Raw genomic sequence first — 20,376 nt, 5'->3', positions numbered from 1 at the left:
GATCATTATCTGTTTCTATAGCAGCAGCTACTCTTCCTGGGGTTTATTAGGATCATTATCTGTTTCTATAGCAGCAGCTACTCTTCCTGGGGTTTATTAGGATCATTATCTGTTTCTATAGCAGCAGCTACTCTTCCTGGGGTTTATTAGGATCATTATCTGTTTCTATAGCAGCAGCTACTCTTCCTGGGGTTTATTAGGATCATTATCTGTTTCTATAGCAGCAGCTACTCTTCCTGGGGTTTATTAGGATCATTATCTGTTTCTATAGCAGCAGCTACTCTTCCTGGGGTTTATTAGGATCATTATCTGTTTCTATAGCAGCAGCTACTCTTCCTGGGGTTTATTAGGATCATTATCTGTTTCTATAGCAGCAGCTACTCTTCCTGGGGTTTATTAGGATCATTATCTGTTTCTATAGCAGCAGCTACTCTTCCTGGGGTTTATTAGGATCATTATCTGTTTCTATAGCAGCAGCTACTCTTCCTGGGGTTTATTAGGATCATTATCTGTTTCTATAGTAGCAGCTACTCTTCCTGGGGTTTATTAGGATCATTATCTGTTTCTATAGCAGCAGCTACTCTTCCTGGGGTTTATTAGGATCATTATCTGTTTCTATAGCAGCAGCTACTCTTCCTGGGGTTTATTAGGATCATTATCTGTTTCTATAGCAGCAGCTACTCTTCCTGGGGTTTATTAGGATCATTATCTGTTTCTATAGCAGCAGCTGCTTTATAAACAGATAATACAGAACATTAATAGACAAGAACAGAACAGCTCAAGAACATAACTACGTGTGTTTAAAACATCACACATATCACTACATACACAACATATCAAATGGGGGAGAGGCGTTGTGTCGTGACGTGTTGATTTATCTGTTTTTTCAAAGCTAGGTTTTCTGTTACCTTGAGCAGTCGGAGATGGAAGGGAGTTCCATGCAATTTATGACTCTATTTAATACTGTGCATTTTATTGTTGTTGTTGTTGTTCTGGATTTGGGGACTGTGAAAAGACCCCTGGTGGCATGTCTGGTGGGGTAAGTGTGGGTATCAGTGCTGTGTGTAAGTTGATTATGCAAACAATTTCCAACACACTGTTTCTTATAAAAACCAGGAAGTGATGTCATCAGTCTTCTCTTCTTTTAGCCGGGGAGAGAGAGACTGGCATGCATATTGTTGATATTAGCTCTCTGGATACAGTGAAGAGCTGCTCTGTTCTGGACCAGCTGCAGGTTTTCTAGGCCCTTCTTTTGCAGCACCTGACCATATGACTGGACAATAATCAGAGTTGAGATCAAACTAAGGCCTGCAGGACTTTGCTTTATGGAGTGTGGTGTCAACAACAAAAAGAAAGGAGCAAAGCCTCTCTTTAACAGTACCCCTTTAACAGGGGTATTGTGATGTCATTATGGGGTATTGTGATGTCATTATGGGGTATTGTGATGTCATTATGGTCTGTAGTGGGACGTTTTCTTCTTGTTAAACACAGCCATCTTATAATTGATCAAGAATAACCCCCTGGCACAGACGTCAGTTCAAAGTCTAGTTTTCCCCCACAATGAAATCATAGGGGGGACTATGGATCTGTCTCCTTCCCACAATTAAATCATAGGGAGACTATAGATCTATCTCTGTCCCACAATTAAATAATTAAATCATAGGGGGACTATAGTTCTCTCTCTGTCCCACAATTAAATAATTAAATCATAGGGAGACTATAGATCTCTCTCCGTCCCACAATTAAATCATAGGGGGACTATAGATCTGTCTCTGTCCCACAATTAAATCATAGGGAGACTATAGATCTATCTCTGTCCCACAATTAAATAATTAAATCATAGGAGGACTATAGATCTGTCTCCGTCCCACAATTAAATAATTAAATCATAGGGGGACTATAGATCTGTCTCCGTCCCACAATTATATCATAGGGGGGAGTATAGATCTGTCTCCGTCCCACAATTAAATCATAGGGGGACGATAGATCTGTCTCTGTCCCACAATGAAATTATAGGGAGACTATAGATCTATCTCCGTCCCACAATTAAATAATTTAATCATAGAGGGACTATGGATCTATCTCTGTCCCACAATTAAATAATTAAATCATAGGGGGACTATAGATCTGTCTCCGTCCCACAATTAAATAATTAAATCATAGAGGGACTATGGATCTATCTCCGTCCCACAATTAAATAATTAAATCATAAGGGGACTATAGATCTGTCTCCGTCCCACAATTAAATAATTAAATCATAGGGGGACTATAGATCTGTCTCTGTCCCACAATTAAATCATAGGGGGACTATAGATCTGTCTCTGTCCCACAATTAAATAATTAAATCATAGGGGGACTATAGATCTCTCTCCGTCCCACAATTAAATCATACGGGGACTATAGATCTGTCTCCGTCCCACAATTAAATCATAGGGGACTATAGATCTGTCTCTGTCCCACAATTAAATCATAGGGAGACTATAGATCTATCTCTGTCCCACAATTAAATAATTAAATCATAGGGGGACTATAGATCTGTCTCCGTCCCACAATTATATCATAGGGGGGAGTATAGATCTGTCTCCGTCCCACAATTAAATCATAGGGGGACGATAGATCTGTCTCTGTCCCACAATGAAATTATAGGGAGACTATAGATCTATCTCCGTCCCACAATTAAATAATTTAATCATAGAGGGACTATGGATCTATCTCTGTCCCACAATTAAATAATTAAATCATAGGGGGACTATAGATCTGTCTCCGTCCCACAATTAAATAATTAAATCATAGGGGACTATAGATCTGTCTCTGTCCCACAATTAAATCATAGGGGGACTATAGATCTGTCTCTGTCCCACAATTAAATCATAGGGGGACTATAGATCTGTCTCCGTCCCACAATTAAATCATAGGGGGACTATAGATCTATCTCCGTCCCACAATTAAATAATTAAATCATAGGGGGACTATAGATCTGTCTCCGTCTCACAATTAAATCATAGGGGGACTATACATCTGTCTCTGTCCCACAATTAAATCATAGGGAGACTATAGATCTATCTCCGTCCAACAATTAAATAATTAAATCATAGGGGGACTATAGATCTGTCTCCGTCTCACAATTAAATCATACGGGGACTATAGATCTGTCTCCGTCCCACAATTAAATCATAGGGGACTATAGATCTGTCTCTGTCCCACAATTAAATCATAGGGAGACTATAGATCTATCTCTGTCCCACAATTAAATAATTAAATCATAGGGGGACTATAGATCTATCTCCATCCCACAATTAAATAATTAAATCATAAGGGGACTATAGATCTGTCTCCGTCCCACAATTAAATAATTAAATCATAGGGGGACTATAGATCTGTCTCTGTCCCACAATTAAATCATAGGGGGACTATAGATCTGTCTCTGTCCCACAATTAAATCATAGGGGGACTATAGATCTGTCTCCGTCCCACAATTAAATCATATATAGATCTGTCTCCGTCCCACAATTAAATAATTAAATCATAGGGGACTATAGATCTGTCTCCGTCCCACAATTAAATAATTAAATCATAGGGGACTATAGATCTGTCTCTGTCCCACAATTAAATCAAATCATAGGGGGACTATAGATCTGTCTCTGTCCCACAATTAAATCATAAATCTGTCTCCGTCCCACAATTAAATCATTAAATCATAGGGGGACTATAGATCTATCTCCCGTCCCACAATTAAATAATTAAATCATAGGGGGACTATAGATCTGTCTCCGTCCACAATTAAATCATATAAATCTGTCTCCGTCCCATAAATCATAGGGGGACTATAGATCTGTCTCTGTCCCACAATTAAATCATAGGGGACTATAGATCTGTCTCTCGTCCCACAATTAAATCATAGGGGGACTATAGATCTGTCTCCGTCCCACAATTAAATCATAGGGGACTATAAATCATAGGGGACTATAGATCTGTCTCCGTCCCACAATTAAATAATTAAATCATAGGGGGACTATAGATCTGTCTCCGTCCCACAATTAAATAAAAATCATAGGGGGACTATAGATCTGTCTCCGTCCAACAATTAAATAATTAAATCATAGGGGGACTATAGATCTGTCTCCGTCATAAATAATTAAATCATAGGGACTATAGATCTGTCTCCGTCCCACAATTAAATAATCTAAATTAAATCATAGGGGAAAATCATAGGGGACTATAGATCTGTCTCCGTCCCACAATTAAATAATTAAATCATATAGGGGACTATAGATCTGTCTCTGTCCCACAATTAAATCATAGGGGGACTATAGATCTGTCTCCGTCCCACAATTAAATCATAGGGGACTATAGATCTGTCTCCGTCCCAACAATTAAATAATTAAATCACAATTAAATCATAGGGGACTATAGATCTGTCTCCGTCCCACAATTAAATCATAGGGGGACTATAGATCTGTCTCTGTCCCACAATTAAATCATAGGGGGACTATAGATCTATCTCCGTCCCACAATTAAATAATTAAATCATAGGGGACTATAGATCTGTCTCCGTCTCACAATTAAATCATAGGGGGACTATAGATCTGTCTCCGTCCAACAATTAAATAATTAAATCATAGGGGGACTATAGATCTGTCTCCGTCCAACAATTAAATAATGAAATCATAGGGGGACTATAGATCTGTCTCCGTCCAACAATTAAATAATGAAATCATAGGGGGACTATAGATCTGTCTCCGTCTCACAATTAAATCATAGGGGGACTATACATCTGTCTCTGTCCCACAATTAAATCATAGGGAGACTATAGATCTATCTCCGTCCCACAATTAAATAATTAAATCATAGGGAGACTATAGATCTGTCTCTGTCCCCGGTTTTCTTCCGTCGAAGGAGAGGAGGACCAAAATGCAGCGTTGTTAGAGTTCATGGTTTTTAATATGAGAAACTCAACATGAACACAATTACGAAACAACAAACGTGACAAAACCCAAAACAGCCCTATCTGGTGATAGAACACAGAGACAGGAAACAATCACCCACAAAATACCCAGAGAATATGGCTGCCTAAATATGGTTCCCAATCAGAGACAACGACAGACAGCTGCCTCTAATTGAGCACCAATCTAGGCAACCATAGACATACAAAACTACCTAGACAGGAAACAGCCCCATAAACATACAAAACCCCCTAGACAGGAAACAGCCCCATAAACATACAAAACCCCGAGACAGGAAACAGCCCCATAAACATACAAAACCGCTAGATGGGAAACAGCCCTTTAAACATACAAAACCACTAGACAGGAAACAGCCCCATAAACATACAAAACCCCGAGACAGGAAACAGCCCCATAAACATACAAAACCCCTAGACAGGAAACAGCCCCTTAAACATACAAAACCACTAGACAGGAAACAGCCCCATAAACATACAAAAACCCCTAGACAGGAAACAGCCCCATAAACATAAAAACCCCTAGACAGGAAACAGCCCCATAAACATACAAAACCCCTAGACAGGAAACAGCCCCATAAACATACAAAAACCCCTAGACAGGAAACAGCCCCATAAACATACAAAAACCCCTAGACCAGCCCAAACACATAAATCCCCCATGTCACACCCTGACCTAACCAAGATAATAAAGAAAACAAAGATAACTAAGGCCAGGGCGTGACAGGTGCGGCATCGTCCTGGTGGAAAGCATGTTACTGTAGCCTTGTTTGAATTTGCATTTGTTTGACGTGAATTACAACAACAAAAATGTCCCCATGTAAATTGGATGAAAAAAAGACAACAATCCCGTCATGTTGACGACTTTTTATTAAACCGATCAGTTTTCCACATCTTCACATTGATGTTTTGGGTTTGAAACCATGTTGATTCAAACCAGTTTTTAGCCCAGGTGGATTAAGAAGGCGCCATTGGCAAAAAAAGACAGTCGGCTATGTCAGTATATATCCCTGTCTAGCTGTAGAATCAGAATGAGTAGAACAGGCATCTCTGTGGTCTAAGTTAGGGGCGGACTGGCCTTCTGGCATTTCTGGCAAATGCCAGATGGGCTGGTCTATATGTAGCCCAGTGGGCCTGTCTAACTTTTTTTTTTTTTTTTGTTGCCAAAATTATAATTATTTGGCTAAAAATGGGTGTGTTGTAAATTCAAAGGTCGATATCTGGTCCCAGTCCACCCCTGGTCTATAAAAGCATGATAACCCTATGAGCTTAGTGAAAGCTATGCTTACTATGTAACTTTCATTTAATTGGCGACATTGTAAACAATCACCCTTGACACTAGCTAACAACTGCGCAAACTATCGGCTGGCCCCTCGGTGGGTGGCTGGCCCCTTTCCCCGCGTGTGTGGCGTGTTTTCTGGAGGGGTAGAGTGGTGTGTGTGAGGGCCTCCGGTGAGGGGAAGGGGTGGGCCACTAAAAAGTTATTTTGAAAGTGACCCCAACTGTCAGGAATTGGACCGGGCAGCGGGTGCGCGCACACACACACACACACACACACACACACACACACAGTCAGCTGTTCTGAGCTATGTCAGAAGATGACGGATACAGTTGTAGTGGAAGGACAAGTTAAATTCAGAGATGGGAAAAAGGTTCTTATCACCTTTAAAATTACATCTTCAAACGTTTCCCGGAAGTTAACCGTTAATACAATAACGCGTGGATTTGACTGTTTGATGTATTTGCTTTAACGTTGCTTTGCAGTGGAAGAGTCGTTGGGTCGCGTTGCGGAAGCCGTCCCCAGTCGCAGGTAGGTCCCACGAAGCAACCAACTAATACTACATGTAAAACGTCTCCCAACATTTAAAAAATAATGTAGCAGTCTTTTTTAAATGTTTTCTACTGTAATCTTTCACCAATAAGATTTTCAGGAATTAAAAGTAAGCGCGACTTGTCAATGTGACATATGGCGATGCGCCAACCGGAGCGCATAGTGCAAATATCACATAACCACGGTTACACGTGTGTGTGTGTGTGGAGGGGGTGTCGCGCTACACTTAACACATGGATTTAAAAAAGTTATACCCTTCTGTTTGCCTTTAACACAAACGCCTTGAGAAGACTGGGCTAGTTGGTTTAGCAAACTGTTTTAGCATATATTTCAATGCTTAGACCACTTACAGCACTTAGTTGTGTCCAAGCAACAAATTCAGGCTAGTTTAGCTACCTATGCTACTTATGTAAAACCAAAGGCTTACATAAGAAGTATACCATATCATTCTGGCTAATTGCTTTCCCTGGTGTGTGTGTGTGTGTGTGTGTGTGTGTGTGTGTGTGTGTGTGTGTGTGTGTGTGTGTGTGTGTGTGTGTGTGTGTGTGTGTGTGTGTGTGTGTGTGTGTGTGTGTGTGTGGCTCTGAAGAGCAGTGATAAGATGAGAATAAAGAAACAGACTGAAACACTTGGAGAGACAGAGCTGTGTTTGTCATGTTCCTTTCTTCAGACATGGTCTCTCAGTGGAACCAAAAGGTGTATGGTCTCTCAGTGGAACTAAAAGGTGTATTGTCTCAGTGGAACCAAAAGGTGTATGGTCTCTCAGTGGATCTAAAAGGTGTATTGTCTCTCAGTGGAACTAAAAGGTGTATGGTCTCTCAGTGGAACTAAAAGGTGTATGGTCTCTCAGTGGAACTAAAAGGTGTATGGTCTCTCAGTGGAACTAAAAGGTGTATGGTCTCTCAGTGGAACTAAAAGGTGTATGGTCTCTCAGTGGAACTAAAAGGTGTATGGTCTCAGTGGAACTAAAAGGTGTATTGTCTCAGTGGAACTAAAAGGTGTATGGTCTCTCAGTGGAACTAAAAGGTGTATGGTCTCTCAGTGGAACTAAAAGGTGTATGGTCTAAAAGGTGTATGGTCTCTCAGTGGAACTAAAAGGTGTATTGGTCTCTCAGTGGAACTAAAAGGTGTATGGTCTCTCAGTGGAACTAAAAGGTGTATGGTCTCTGGAACTAAAAGTGGAACTAAAAGGTGTATGGTCTCAGTGGAACTAAAAGGTGTATGGTCTCTCAGTGGAACTAAAAGGTGTATGGTCTCAGTGGAACTAAAAGGTGTATGGTCTCTCAGTGGAACTAAAAGGTGTATTGTCTCAGTGGAACTAAAAGGTGTATGGTCTCTCAGTGGAACTAAAAGTCTCAACATGTTCTAGAACAACACGTGCCTTGTGTTCTGGAATACATAGACAGTGATTCTAATTCTAAGAGTGATTCCCACCAGACCCTGTGTTCCAATGCCTTTGAGGAGACTGATTGGGCGCCAGTGTGGCTGTTTATTGGACATGTCCTTCCTTGTTGGGGCTGTGCTGTTATGTCCTTTGACAGCCCTCCCTCTGTCACGGTGGGGCCAGTGTGGTCTGTTATGTCCCTGGACAGCCCTCCCTCTGTCACGGTGGGGCTGTGGTCTGTTATGTCCCTCGGACAGCCCTCCCTCTGTCACGGTGGGGTCTAATTGGTCTGTTATGTCCCTCGGACAGCCCTCCCTCTCTGTCACGATGGGGTCTAATTGGTCTGTTATGTCCCTCGGACAGCCCTCCCTCTCTGTCACGGTGGGGTCTAACTGGTCTGTTATGTCCCTCGGACAGCCCTCCCTCTCTGTCACGGTGGGGTCTAATTGGTCTGTTATGTCCCTCGGACAGCCCTCCCTCTCTGTCACGGTGGGGTCTAATTGGTCTGTTATGTCCCTCGGACAGCCCTCCCTCTCTGTCACGGTGGGGTCTAATTGGTCTGTTATGTCCCTCCAGCCCTCCCTGTCACGGTGGGGTCTAATTGGTCTGTTATGTCCCTCGGACAGCCCTCCCTCTGTCACGGTGGGGTCTAATTGGTCTGTTATGTCCCTCGGACAGCCCTCCCTCTCTGTCACGGTGGGGTCTAATTGGTCTGTTATGTTCCTCATACAGCCCTCCCTCTCTGTCACGGTGGGGTCTGATTGGTCTGTTATGTCCCTCGGACAGCCCCCCTCTGTCACCGTGGCGTCTCATTGGCCACTTCTCTCCTGATGTAATACATATATTCTGAACAATTCCACAACAAATAAATAAAACACACATCTAAGTAAGGAATGGAATAATATTATATGAATAGAAATATATGGACGAGTGATGTCAGAGCGACGTAGATTAAGGTGCAGTTTCTGGTAAGTTGATGCCGCTCAAATATCCAATAGTTCTTCCCGGCTGTATGTAATAACACTTCATATTTTCTGGGCTAACAATGTAAGAAATAAAACAATTTTTAAAAATTTAAAAAATTTTTTTTTAAAAGACTACAGTTTCCTAAGGACTAGAAGCGAGGCAGCCCTCTCCATTGTGTTATGTGTATTGGGAAAGGAGGATGGGTGTGACGCCCTGACCTTAGTATTCCTTTGTTTTCTTTATTGTTCTGGTTAGGCCAGGGTGTGACATGGGTGATGTATGTGTTTTTGTACTGTCTAGGGATTTTGTAGGTTTATGGGGTTGGTTATCATCTAGGTATTTATGTAAGTCTATGGTTGCCTAGATTGGTTCTCAATTAGAGGAAGCTGTTCATCGTTGTCTCTGATCGGGAACAATATCTAGGCAGCCATCTTCTTAGGGTATTTTGGTGGGTTATTGTCTATGTCTAGTTGCCTGTGTCGGCACGTTTATAGTTTAGCTTCACGGTCGTCTTGTTGTTTTGTATAGTTTGTTTCAGTGTTTCTTCGTCTTTATTAAAGAAGATTTATTCATATCACGCTGCGCCTCGGTCTCCTCCGTACGACGAACGTGACAATGGGTGGGCAATGTATATGTAACAGTGTAGCTTCCGTCCCTCTCCTCTCCCCGACCCGGGCTTGAACCTCTGCACACGTCAACAACTGACACCCACGAAGCATCGTTACCCATCGCGCCACGAAAAAAGCCACGGCCCTTGCAGAGCAAAGGAGGAACCAACTACTTCAAGGTCTCGGAGCGAATGACGTCACCGATTGAAATGCTATTAGCTAACTAGCTAGCCATTTCCCCCCATGTTACTTATACATTGAGCACTATAATAGTCTGGTAGCAGCAGTTGTGATGTGTGTTGAGGTGCGGAGAATCAGTGCAGGTGGTCAGTCCAGTTCAAGTGTTCAGCAGTCTGATGACTTGTAGATAGAAACTGTCTCTGAGCCTGTTGGTGTCTATATCAATAGTTAGTCTGCAGCTGGACCAGGATCACTCAGCTGTGTTAGCGTTGCTATGACAGCTTTGTTGACCGACTATGTACAGACTCATCTCTATAGCAACCACTTTGTTGACTGACAATGTACAGACTCATCTCTATAGCAACCACTTTGTTGACTGACAATGTACAGACTTCTGTTTGTTGACTGACAATGTACAGACTCATCTCTATAGCAACCACTTTGTTGACTGACAATGTACATACTCACAGTTGACTGACAATGTACAGACTCATCTCTATAGCAACCACTTTGTTGACTGACAATTTGTTGACTGAGACTCATCTCTATAGCAACCACTTTGTTGACTGACAATGTACAGACTCAATAGCAACCACTTTGTTGACTGACAATGACAGACTCATCTCTATAGCAACCACTTTGTTGACTGACAATGTACAGACTCATCTCTATGGCAACCACTTTGTTGACAGATACACACAAGAGGCCTATATATATATATGATCTACATTAGGATGTTAGACTATATTATCAGGAACATGTTATTTACAATCTGTTCCAATTTGCAAAGTTGCTAATAAAGAACCCACAAAGGTAAACATTTAAATATATACATTAAAGTGATGGTGTCTATAGTACGTTTAAATATATGAATAAATCATTGATACCGCTTCAAAAATCATAATCCAACCACAGCCACATCCCTGATTGGTTAGCCTGTTTTGACATTGAATGTTTGTGATTCATATCGATGCCACATAGAACCAACTTATCTTTAAACGGCCTACAGGGGCAGTTGACCTGATTTCCATCAAACTTGTATTTCATACTTGTATGTAGGCTGGCTGACTAATAAATGAGAATTGCTCTCCTACAACCAAGACTAATTGAGAATTGCTCTCATACAACCAGGACTAATTGACTAATAATTGAGAATTGCTCTCACAACCAGGACTAATTGAGAATTGCTCTCATACAACCAGGACTAATTGAGAATTGCTCTCGTACAACCAGGACTAATTGAGAAACCAGGACTAATTGAGAATTGCTCTACAACCAGGACTAATTGAGAATTGCTCTCATACAACCAGGACTAATTGAGAATTGCTCTCATACAACCAGGACTAATTGAGAATTGCTCTCGTACAACCAGGACTAATTGAGAATTGCTCTCTAATTGTACAACCAGGACTAATTGAGAATTGCTCTCGTACAACCAGGACTAATTGAGAATTGCTCTCGTACAACCAGGACTAATTGAGAATTGCTCTCAACCAGGACTAATTGAGAATTGCAAACCAAGACTAATTGCTCTCTTAGGACTATTGAGAATGCTCTCGTACAACCAGGACTAAAATTGCTCTCGTAGACTAATTGAGAATTGCTCGTACAACCAAGACTAAATGAGAATTGCTCTCATACAACCAAGACTAATACAACCAAGACTAATTGAGAACCCTCCCATCTATCTCTGAACACCATCCAGTCCTTCAGCTCCCCTCAACCCCTCCCATCTATCTCTGATCACCATCCAGTCCCATCCTTCAGCTCTCCTCAACTCCTCCCATCTATCTCTGAACACCATCCAGTCCCATCCTTCAGCTCCCCTCAACCCCTCCCATCTATCTCTCAAAGGGATTCTATGTTTGTGTGCCCAGGTCAAAATGATTTCACCGTCTCTCCTCTCCTCCCTCTCTACCCAGACTGCCTCTCTCTCCTGGTCTACCGGGATAAGTCCGATAAGGTCAGGGGTCGTCGTGAGCGGCTGCAGATGACCTTGGAGGGGATCTGTGGAGTGGAGCCGGGGTTAGGGTACGACGGGGTGGCCTACACCCTCACCATCCTCTGTCTGGGACACACTGTGGGACTGGGCTTCGACAGCAGAGAGGGGCTGACGGCATGGGACGCTAGGCTGAGATACAGACTGGGAGAAGGTAGGCTGGAGGGGGTAGTGGTGTGTGTGTGTGTGTGCCTCTCTGTGTGTGTGTGTGTGTGTGTGTGTGTGTGTGTGTGTGTGTGTGTGTGTGTGTGTGTGTGTGTGTGTGTGTGTGTGTGTGTGTGTGTGTGTGTGTGTGCGTGCTGAGATACAGCCTGGGAGAAGGTAGGGTGGAGGGGGGCAGTTGTGTGTGTTTATGTGTGCCTGTGTGTGTGTGTGTGTGTGTGCGTGTGTGTGTGTCTGTGTGTGTGCGCGTGCCAGAGTTTGCGAAGAAGTTGGTTTAATAAGTACATCTCAGTCTAGACCAGTGGCGGTTGGTGCCGTCAACATTAGGGAGGATTGTTTTTGGTTTGTTTAATGAGCACGGCCTTATTTCAATTACAGCATGTTGGATGACTGTCATTCATATTCACCCAGTTCAATGTAACAGTGACAGGTTTAGGTTACTGTCATTCACCCAGTTCAATGTAACAGTGACAGGTTTAGGTTACTGTCATTCACCCAGTTCAATGTAACAGTGACAGGTTTAGGTTACTGTCATTCATATTCACCCAGTTCAATGTAACAGTGACAGGTTTAGGTTACTGTCATTCACCCAGTTCAATGTAACAGTGATAGGTTTAGGTTACTGTCATTCATATTCACCCAGTTCAATGTAACAGTGACAGGTTTAGGTTACTGTCATTCACCCAGTTCAATGTAACAGTGATAGGTTTAGGTTACTGTCATTCATATTCACCCAGTTCAATGTAACAGTGATAGGTTTAGGTTACTGTCATTCATATTCACCCAGTTCAATGTAACAGTGACAGGTTTAGGTTACTGTCATTCACCCAGTTCAATGTAACAGTGACAGGTTTAGGTTACTGTCATTCACCCAGTTCAATGTGACAGTGACAGGTTTAGGTTACTGTCATTCACCCAGTTCAATGTAACAGTGACAGGTTTAGGTTACTGTCATTCATTCACCCAGTTCAATGTAACAGTGACAGGTTTAGGTTACTGTCATTCAACCAGTTCAATGTAACAGTGACAGGTTTAGGTTACTGTCATTCAACCAGTTCAATGTAACAGTGACAGGTTTAGGTTACTGTCATTCATATTCACCCAGTTCAATGTAACAGTGACAGGTTTAGGTTACTGTCATTCACCCAGTTCAATGTAACAGTGACAGGTTTAGGTTACTGTCATTCAACCAGTTCAATGTAACAGTGACAGGTTTAGGTTACTGTTATTCAACCAGTTCAATGTAACAGTGACAGGTTTAGGTTACTGTCATTCAACCAGTTCAATGTAACAGTGATGGGTTTAGGTTACTGTCATTCACCCAGTTCAATGTAACAGTGACAGGTTTAGGTTACTGTCATTCATATTCACCCAGTTCAATGTGAACAGTGACAGGTTTAGGTTACTGTCATTCAACCAGTTCAATGTAACAGTGATGGTTTAGGTTACTGTCATTCACCCAGTTCAATGTAACAGTGACAGGTTTAGGTTACTGTCATTCATATTCACCCAGTTCAATGTAACAGTGACAGGTTTAGGTTACTGTCATTCATATTCACCCAGTTCAATGTAACAGTGACAGGTTTAGGTTACTGTCATTCATATTCACCCAGTTCAATGTAACAGTGACAGGTTTAGGTTACTGTCATTCACCCAGTTCAATGTAACAGTGACAGGTTTAGGTTACTGTCATTCATATTCACCCAGTTCAATGTAACAGTGACAGGTTTAGGTTACTGTCATTCACCCAGTTCAATGTAACAGTGACAGGTTTAGGTTACTGTCATTCACCCAGTTCAATGTAACAGTGACAGGTTTAGGTTACTGTCATTCACCCAGTTCAATGTAACAGTGACAGGTTTAGGTTACTGTCATTCATATTCACCCAGTTCAATGTAACAGTGACAGGTTTAGGTTACTGTCATTCATATTCACCCAGTTCAATGTAACAGTGATAGGTTTAGGTTACTGTCATTCACCCAGTTCAATGTAACAGTGACAGGTTTAGGTTACTGTCATTCACCCAGTTCAATGTAACAGTGACAGGTTTAGGTTACTGTCATTCACCCAGTTCAATGTAACAGTGATAGGTTTAGGTTACTGGTACTGTCATTCACCCAGTTCAATGTAACAGTGACAGGTTTAGGTTACTGTCATTCATATTCACCCAGTTCAATGTAACAGTGATAGGTTTAGGTTACTGTCATTCACCCAGTTCAATGTAACAGTGACAGGTTTAGGTTACTGTCATTCACCCAGTTCAATGTAACAGTGATAGGTTTAGGCTACTACATGATACTCTAATTGTCCCTGTACCCATCATGAGGTTGCTACAACCCGGCCTACGAATGAACGTTTACAACGTAGGTGCACACAGGTCGAGAGACAAATTGTCGTAATCAAGGTGACAGACAGTGACACATTCAATACCGCCTGCATGTAGCTGGTCTGGGGTCTAATCATTAGTCCAAACAGTTTCAAAACCTTTTTTCAAAAGGTTTTTGCAACTAAAATAAAGAGTTTTCTATTGGACAAATTCAAGGGTTTCGTTCCATTTGCTTCCCTTTGAAGAAACAACAAAATCGACGGAATGAATACACCCGTTATCACCCACACAGTTCCCTTTCATAGCAGCCACATACAGCATCATCACTTTGCTCGTTGTATAACTCCGTCTAGCATCTACGCTCTCTCCTCCTCCTCCTCCTACTCACCTTTTCATTTCGCTTGTGGATTTCAGCTCTCAAAACAACAGCTGTCTGTGACCAGGTGCAAAAACGTCTCCAAGCCAAACCTTCAAAGCATAACCGCTAACCACTAACAGCTAACCTCTAACTGCTAACAGCTAACCACTAACCGCTAACAGCTAACCTCTAACCGCTAACAGCTAACCTCTAACCGCTAACAGCTAACCTCTAACCGCTAACAGCTAACCTCTAACAGCTAACCTCTAACCGCTAACAGCTAACCACTAACAGCTAACCTCTAACCGCTAACAGCTAACCTCTAACCGCTAACAGCTAACCACTAACCGCTAACAGCTAACCACTAACCGCTAACAGCTAACCTCTAACCGCTAACAGCTAACCACTAACCGCTAACAGCTAACCTCTAACAGCTAACCTCTAACCGCTAACAGCTAACCTCTAACCGCTAACAGCTAACCTCTAACCGCTAACAGCTAACCTCTAACCGCTAACAGCTAACCACTAACAGCTAACCACTAACAGCTAACCACTAACCACTAACAGCTAACCACTAACAGCTAACCACTAACAGCTAACCACTAACCACTAACAGCTAACCTCTAACAGCTAACCTCTAACAGCTAACCTCTAACCGCTAACAGCTAACCACTAACCGCTAACCGCTACACAGTCTACATCGTTGTCACCATATTAACGTTATATAGTCAACAAACTAGAACTAACATGGTAGTAAACCCAAAATCCAATCCATGTGTACAATCACGCAGTACAGCAAGCAGTTTAGCAGTTACACCGGTCGGCCCCCCCCATGGCAATACATTTAGAAAAATTAAATCTTACCTTGACTTGGAAGAGTCGCCGTGTGGCCTTAGCCAGCTAGCTAACATCCAATAGCTAGTTAACATCCAATAGCTAGTTAACATCAATAGCTAGCTAACATCAATAGCTAGTTAACATCCAATAGCTAGCTAACATCAATAGCTAGCTAACATCAATAGCTAGCTAACATCAATAGCTAGCTAACATCAATAGCTAGTTAACATCCAATAGCTAGTTAACATCCAATAGCTAGTTAACATCCAATAGCTAGTTAACATCCAATAGCTAGTTAACATCCAATAGCTAGTTAACATCCAATAGCTAGTTAACATCCAATAGCTAGTTAACATCCAATAGCTAGTTAACATCAATAGCTAGCTAACATCAATAGCTAGTTAACATCCAATAGCTAGTTAACATCCAATAGCTAGTTAACATCCAATAGCTAGTTAACATCCAATAGCTAGCTAACATCAATAGCTAGCTAACATCAATAGCTAGCTAACATCAATAGCTAGCTAACATCAATAGCATTCCTTTTGCTTCTTCATTTTTGTAGAAATTAATTTGTTCAAAGCTGTTATTCTCTTTTTGAGTCAACCACTCACCATGATTTAGCTGCTTGCTAGCTGTAGCTTATGCTTTCAGTGCTAGATTCATTGTCTGATCCATTTGATTGGGTGGACAACATGTCAGTTCATGCTGCAAGAGCTCTGATAGGTTGGAGGGACATCCTCCGGCAGTTGTTATAAATACAGTGCAAGTCTATGGAAGTGGGTGAGAATCATGAGCCTCCTAGGTTTTGTATTGAAGTCAATGTACCCAGAGGAGGACGGAAGCTAGCTGTCCTCCGGCTACACCATGGTGCTACCCTACAGAGTGCTGTTGAGGCTACTGTAGACCTTCTTTGCAGACCTTCATTCTTTCTCTCTCCCTCCTGCTCTGTGCTTGTTTTTCTCCTTTCTTAATCTCCTCTACTTCTCTGTATCTGTCTTCGTCTCTCTGGCTCTCTCTCTGCCAGCCTGCCAGCCTGCCAGCCAGCCAGCTGTCAGTCCTCTACAACATGTTTCATTCCACTGTGCTGTTCAGTGTTGTGGAACTGAGTGAACTTTGTCCTCAGATGACCTAGCCTGAATGTGAATGTGATGTTTGTGTGTTTGTTTGTCTGTGTGTGTCTGTGCCCGTGTGTCTGTGCCCGTGTGTCTGTGCCCGTGTGTCTGTGCCCGTGTGTCTGTGCCCTGTGCCCGTGTCTGTGCCCGTGTGTCTGTGCCCGTGTGTCTGTGCCCGTGTCTGTGCCCGTGTGTCTGTGCCCGTGTGTCTGTGCCCGTGTGTGTGTGTGTCTGTGTGTCTGTGCCCGTGTGTCTGTGTCCGGTTGTCTGTGCCTGTGTGTTTGTGTGTCTGTGTGTCTGTGCCCGTGTGTCTGTCCCGTGTGTCTGTGTCCGGTTGTCTGTGCCTGTGTGTTTGTGTGTCTGTGTGTGTCTGTGCCCGTGTGTCTGTGCCCGTGTGTCCCTGTGCCTGTGTGTTTGTGTGTCTGTGTGTCTGTGCCCGTGTGTCTGTGACCGTGTCCCTGTGCCCGTGTGTCTGTGCCCGGGTGTCTGTGCCGTGTGTGTGCCCGTCTGTGCCCGTGTGTCTGTGCCCGTGTGCTGTGCCCGTGCTGTGCCGTGTGTCTGTGCCCGTGTGTCTGTGCCCGTGTGTCTGTGCCCGTGTGCCTGTGCCCGTGTCTGTGCCCGGTTGTCTGTGTCCGTCTGTGCCCGTGTGTGTCTGTGCCCGTGTGTCTGTGCCCGTGTGTCTGTGCCCGTGTGTGCCCGTGTGTCTGTGCCCGTGTGTCTGTGCCCGTGCCCGTGTGTGCTGTGTCTGTGCCCGTGTGTCTGTGCCCCTGTGTGTGTGTGTCTGTGCCCGTGTGCTGTGCCTGTGTGTCTGTGCCCGGTGTCTGTGCCTGTGTGTCTGTGCCCGTGTGTCTGTGCTGTGCCCGTGTCTGTGTCTGTCTGTGCCCGTGTGTCTGTCTGTGCCCGTGTGTCTGTGCCCGTGTGTCTGTGCCCGTGTGTCTGTGCCCGTGTGTCTGTGCCCGTGTGTCTGTGCCCCGTGTGTCTGTGCCCGTGTGTCTGTGCCCGTGTGTCTGTGCCCGTGTGTCTGTGCCCGTGTGTCTGTGCCCGTGTGTCTGTGCCTGTGTGTCTGTGTCCGTCTGTGCCCGTGTGTCTGTGCCTGTGTGTGTGTGTCTGTGCCTGTGTGTCTGTGTCCGGTTGTCTGTGCCTGTGTGTCTGTGCCCGTGTGTCTGTGCCCGTGTGTCTGTGCCCGCGTGTCTGTGCCCGCGTGTCTGTGCCCGTGTGTCTGTGCCCGCGTGTGTGCCCGTCTGTGCCTGTGTGTCTGTGTCCGTGTCTGTGCCCGTGTGTCTGTGCCCGTGTGTCTGTGCCCTGTGCCCGTGTGTCTGTGCCTGTGTGTCTGTGCCCGTGTGTCTGTGCCCGTGTCTCTGTGCCCCTTTGTCGGTGCATGTGTCTCTTTGCTTGTGTGTCTGTGCCTCTGTGTCTGTGTGTGATGAGGTCTTTATAAAAGCTGCATCAACAGACAGCCAGCCTGCATCCCAAATTCCCTACATGCAGTGCCTTGCAAAAGGTTTCATCCCCATTGGCGTTTTTCCCTATTTGTGTCATTTAAAAAATATTTTTATTTGCATTTCATGTAATGGACACAAAATAGTCCAAATTGGTGAAGTGAAATGAAAAAAATAAAATAAGGTAAAAGTGGTGTGTATATATATATATATATGTATATGTATGTATTCACCCCCTTTGCTATGAAACGCCTAAATAAGATCTGGTGCAACCAATTACCTTCAGAAGTCACATAATTAGTTAAATAAAGTCCACTTGTGTGCAATCTAAGTGTCACATGATCTGTCACATGATCTCAGTGTATATATATATACACCTGTTCTGAAAGGCCCCAGAGTCTGCAACAAAGAGACCAAAGATAACCTTGAAGGCGCTGCAAAGCTCCACAGTGGATATTGGAGTATCTGTCCATAGGACCACTTTAAGCTGTACACTCCACAGAGCTGGGCTTTAAGGAAGAGTGGCCAGAAAAAAAGCCATTTGCATAAAGAAAAAATAAGCAAGCACGTTTGGTGTTCGCCAAAAGGCATGTGAGAGACTCCCCAAACATATGGAAGAAGGTACTCTGGTCAGATGAGATTAAAATTGAGTTTTTTGGCCATCAAGAAAAACTCTATGTCTGGCGCGAACCCAACACCTCTCATCACCCCGAGAACATCATCCCCAGGGAAGCATGGTGATGGCAGATGGCAGATGGCAGCATGCTTCCCCTTCTATCTCAAGGCCATCAGACTGTTAAACAGCCACCACTAACATTGAGTGGCTGCTGCCAACACACTGACTCAACTCCAGCCACTTTAATAATGGGAATTGATGTAAAATATATCACTAGCCACTTTAAACAATGCTACTTAATATAATGTTTACATACCCTACATTATTTATCTCATATGTATACGTATATACTGTACTCTATATCATCTACTGCATCTTTATGTAATACATGTATCACTAGCCACTTTAACTATGCCACTTTGTTTACATACTCATCTCATATGTACAGTGCCTTGCGAAAGTATTCGGCCCCCTTGAACTTTGCGACCTTTTGCCACATTTCAGGCTTCAAACATAAAGATATAAAACTGTATTTTTTTGTGAAGAATCAACAACAAGTGGGACACAATCATGAAGTGGAACGACATTTATTGGATATTTCAAACTTATTTAACAAATCAAAAACTGAAAAATTGGGCGTGCAAAATTATTCAGCCCCCTTGAGTTAATACTTTGTAGCGCCACCTTTTGCTGTGATTACAGCTGTAAGTCGCTTGGGGTATGTCTCTATCAGTTTTGCACATCGAGAGACTGAAATTTTTTCCCATTCCTCCAAGGCACTGTATATACTGTACTCGATACCATCTACTGCATCTTGCCTATGCCGCTCTGTACCATCACTCACTCATATATCTTATGTACATATTCTTTATCCCTTTACACTTGTGTGTATAAGGTAGTAGTTTTGGAATTGTTAGCTAGATTACTTGTTGGTTATTACTGCATTGTCGGAACTAGAAGCACAAGCATTTCGCTACACTCGCATTAACATCTGCTAACCATGTGTATGTGACAAATAAAATTTGATTTGATTAGATTTTTCATCGGCAAGGACTGGGAAACTGTTCAGAATTGAAGGAATGATGAATGGCTCTAAATGCAGGGAAATTATTGAGGGAAACCTGTTTCAGTCTTCCAGAGATTTGAGATTGGGACGGAGGTTCACCTTCCAGCAGGACAATGACCTTAAGCATACTACTAAATCAACTCTCTAGTGGTTTAAGGGGAAACATTTAAATGTATTGGAATGGCCTAGTCAAAGCCCAGACCTCAATCCAATTGAGAATCTGTGGTATGACTTAAAGATTGCTGTACATCAGCAGAACCCATCCAATTTGAAGGATCTGGAGCAGTTTTGCCATGAAAAATAGGCAAAGATCCCAGTGGCTAGATGTGCCAAGCTTATAGAGACATACCCCAAGAGACCTGCAGCTGTAATGGCTGCAAAAGGTGTCTCTACAAAGTATTGACTTGGTGAATAGTTCTGAACGCTCAAGTTTTCTGTTTTTTTTTGTCTTATTTCTTGTTTGTTTCACAGAGAATTAAAAAAAACAATAAACATTTTTGCATCTTCAAAGTAGTAGGCATGTTGTGTA

General features: G+C 43.0%; 1 protein-coding gene across 2 annotated transcripts in view; it reads left to right on the top strand.

Annotated features, from left to right (window-relative positions):
• The first annotated feature begins 6,499 nt into the window (after positions 1–6,499).
• LOC112241012 (protein Dok-7) overlaps positions 6,500–20,376 on the top strand; it is a 36,424-nt gene continuing 22,547 nt past the window's right edge. The window contains exons 1-3 of one of the 2 annotated variants that reach the window (XM_042315298.1): positions 6,500–6,612; positions 6,725–6,770; positions 11,852–12,082. In XM_042315298.1, coding sequence (XP_042171232.1) covers positions 6,559–6,612; positions 6,725–6,770; positions 11,852–12,082 — 331 coding nt within the window. In that variant the 5' untranslated portion in view covers positions 6,500–6,558. The remainder of the gene's footprint in view (positions 6,613–6,724; positions 6,771–11,851; positions 12,083–20,376) is intronic. The other variant, XM_042315297.1, reaches the window with a different exon arrangement.

The sequence above is a fragment of the Oncorhynchus tshawytscha genome, unplaced genomic scaffold (assembly GCF_018296145.1).
Source record: "Oncorhynchus tshawytscha isolate Ot180627B unplaced genomic scaffold, Otsh_v2.0 Un_contig_3355_pilon_pilon, whole genome shotgun sequence".
Taxonomy (NCBI): Eukaryota; Metazoa; Chordata; class Actinopteri; order Salmoniformes; family Salmonidae; genus Oncorhynchus; species Oncorhynchus tshawytscha.
Note: the sequence above shows the minus strand (reverse complement) of the source record. Positions and strands in the feature narration are given on the sequence as shown.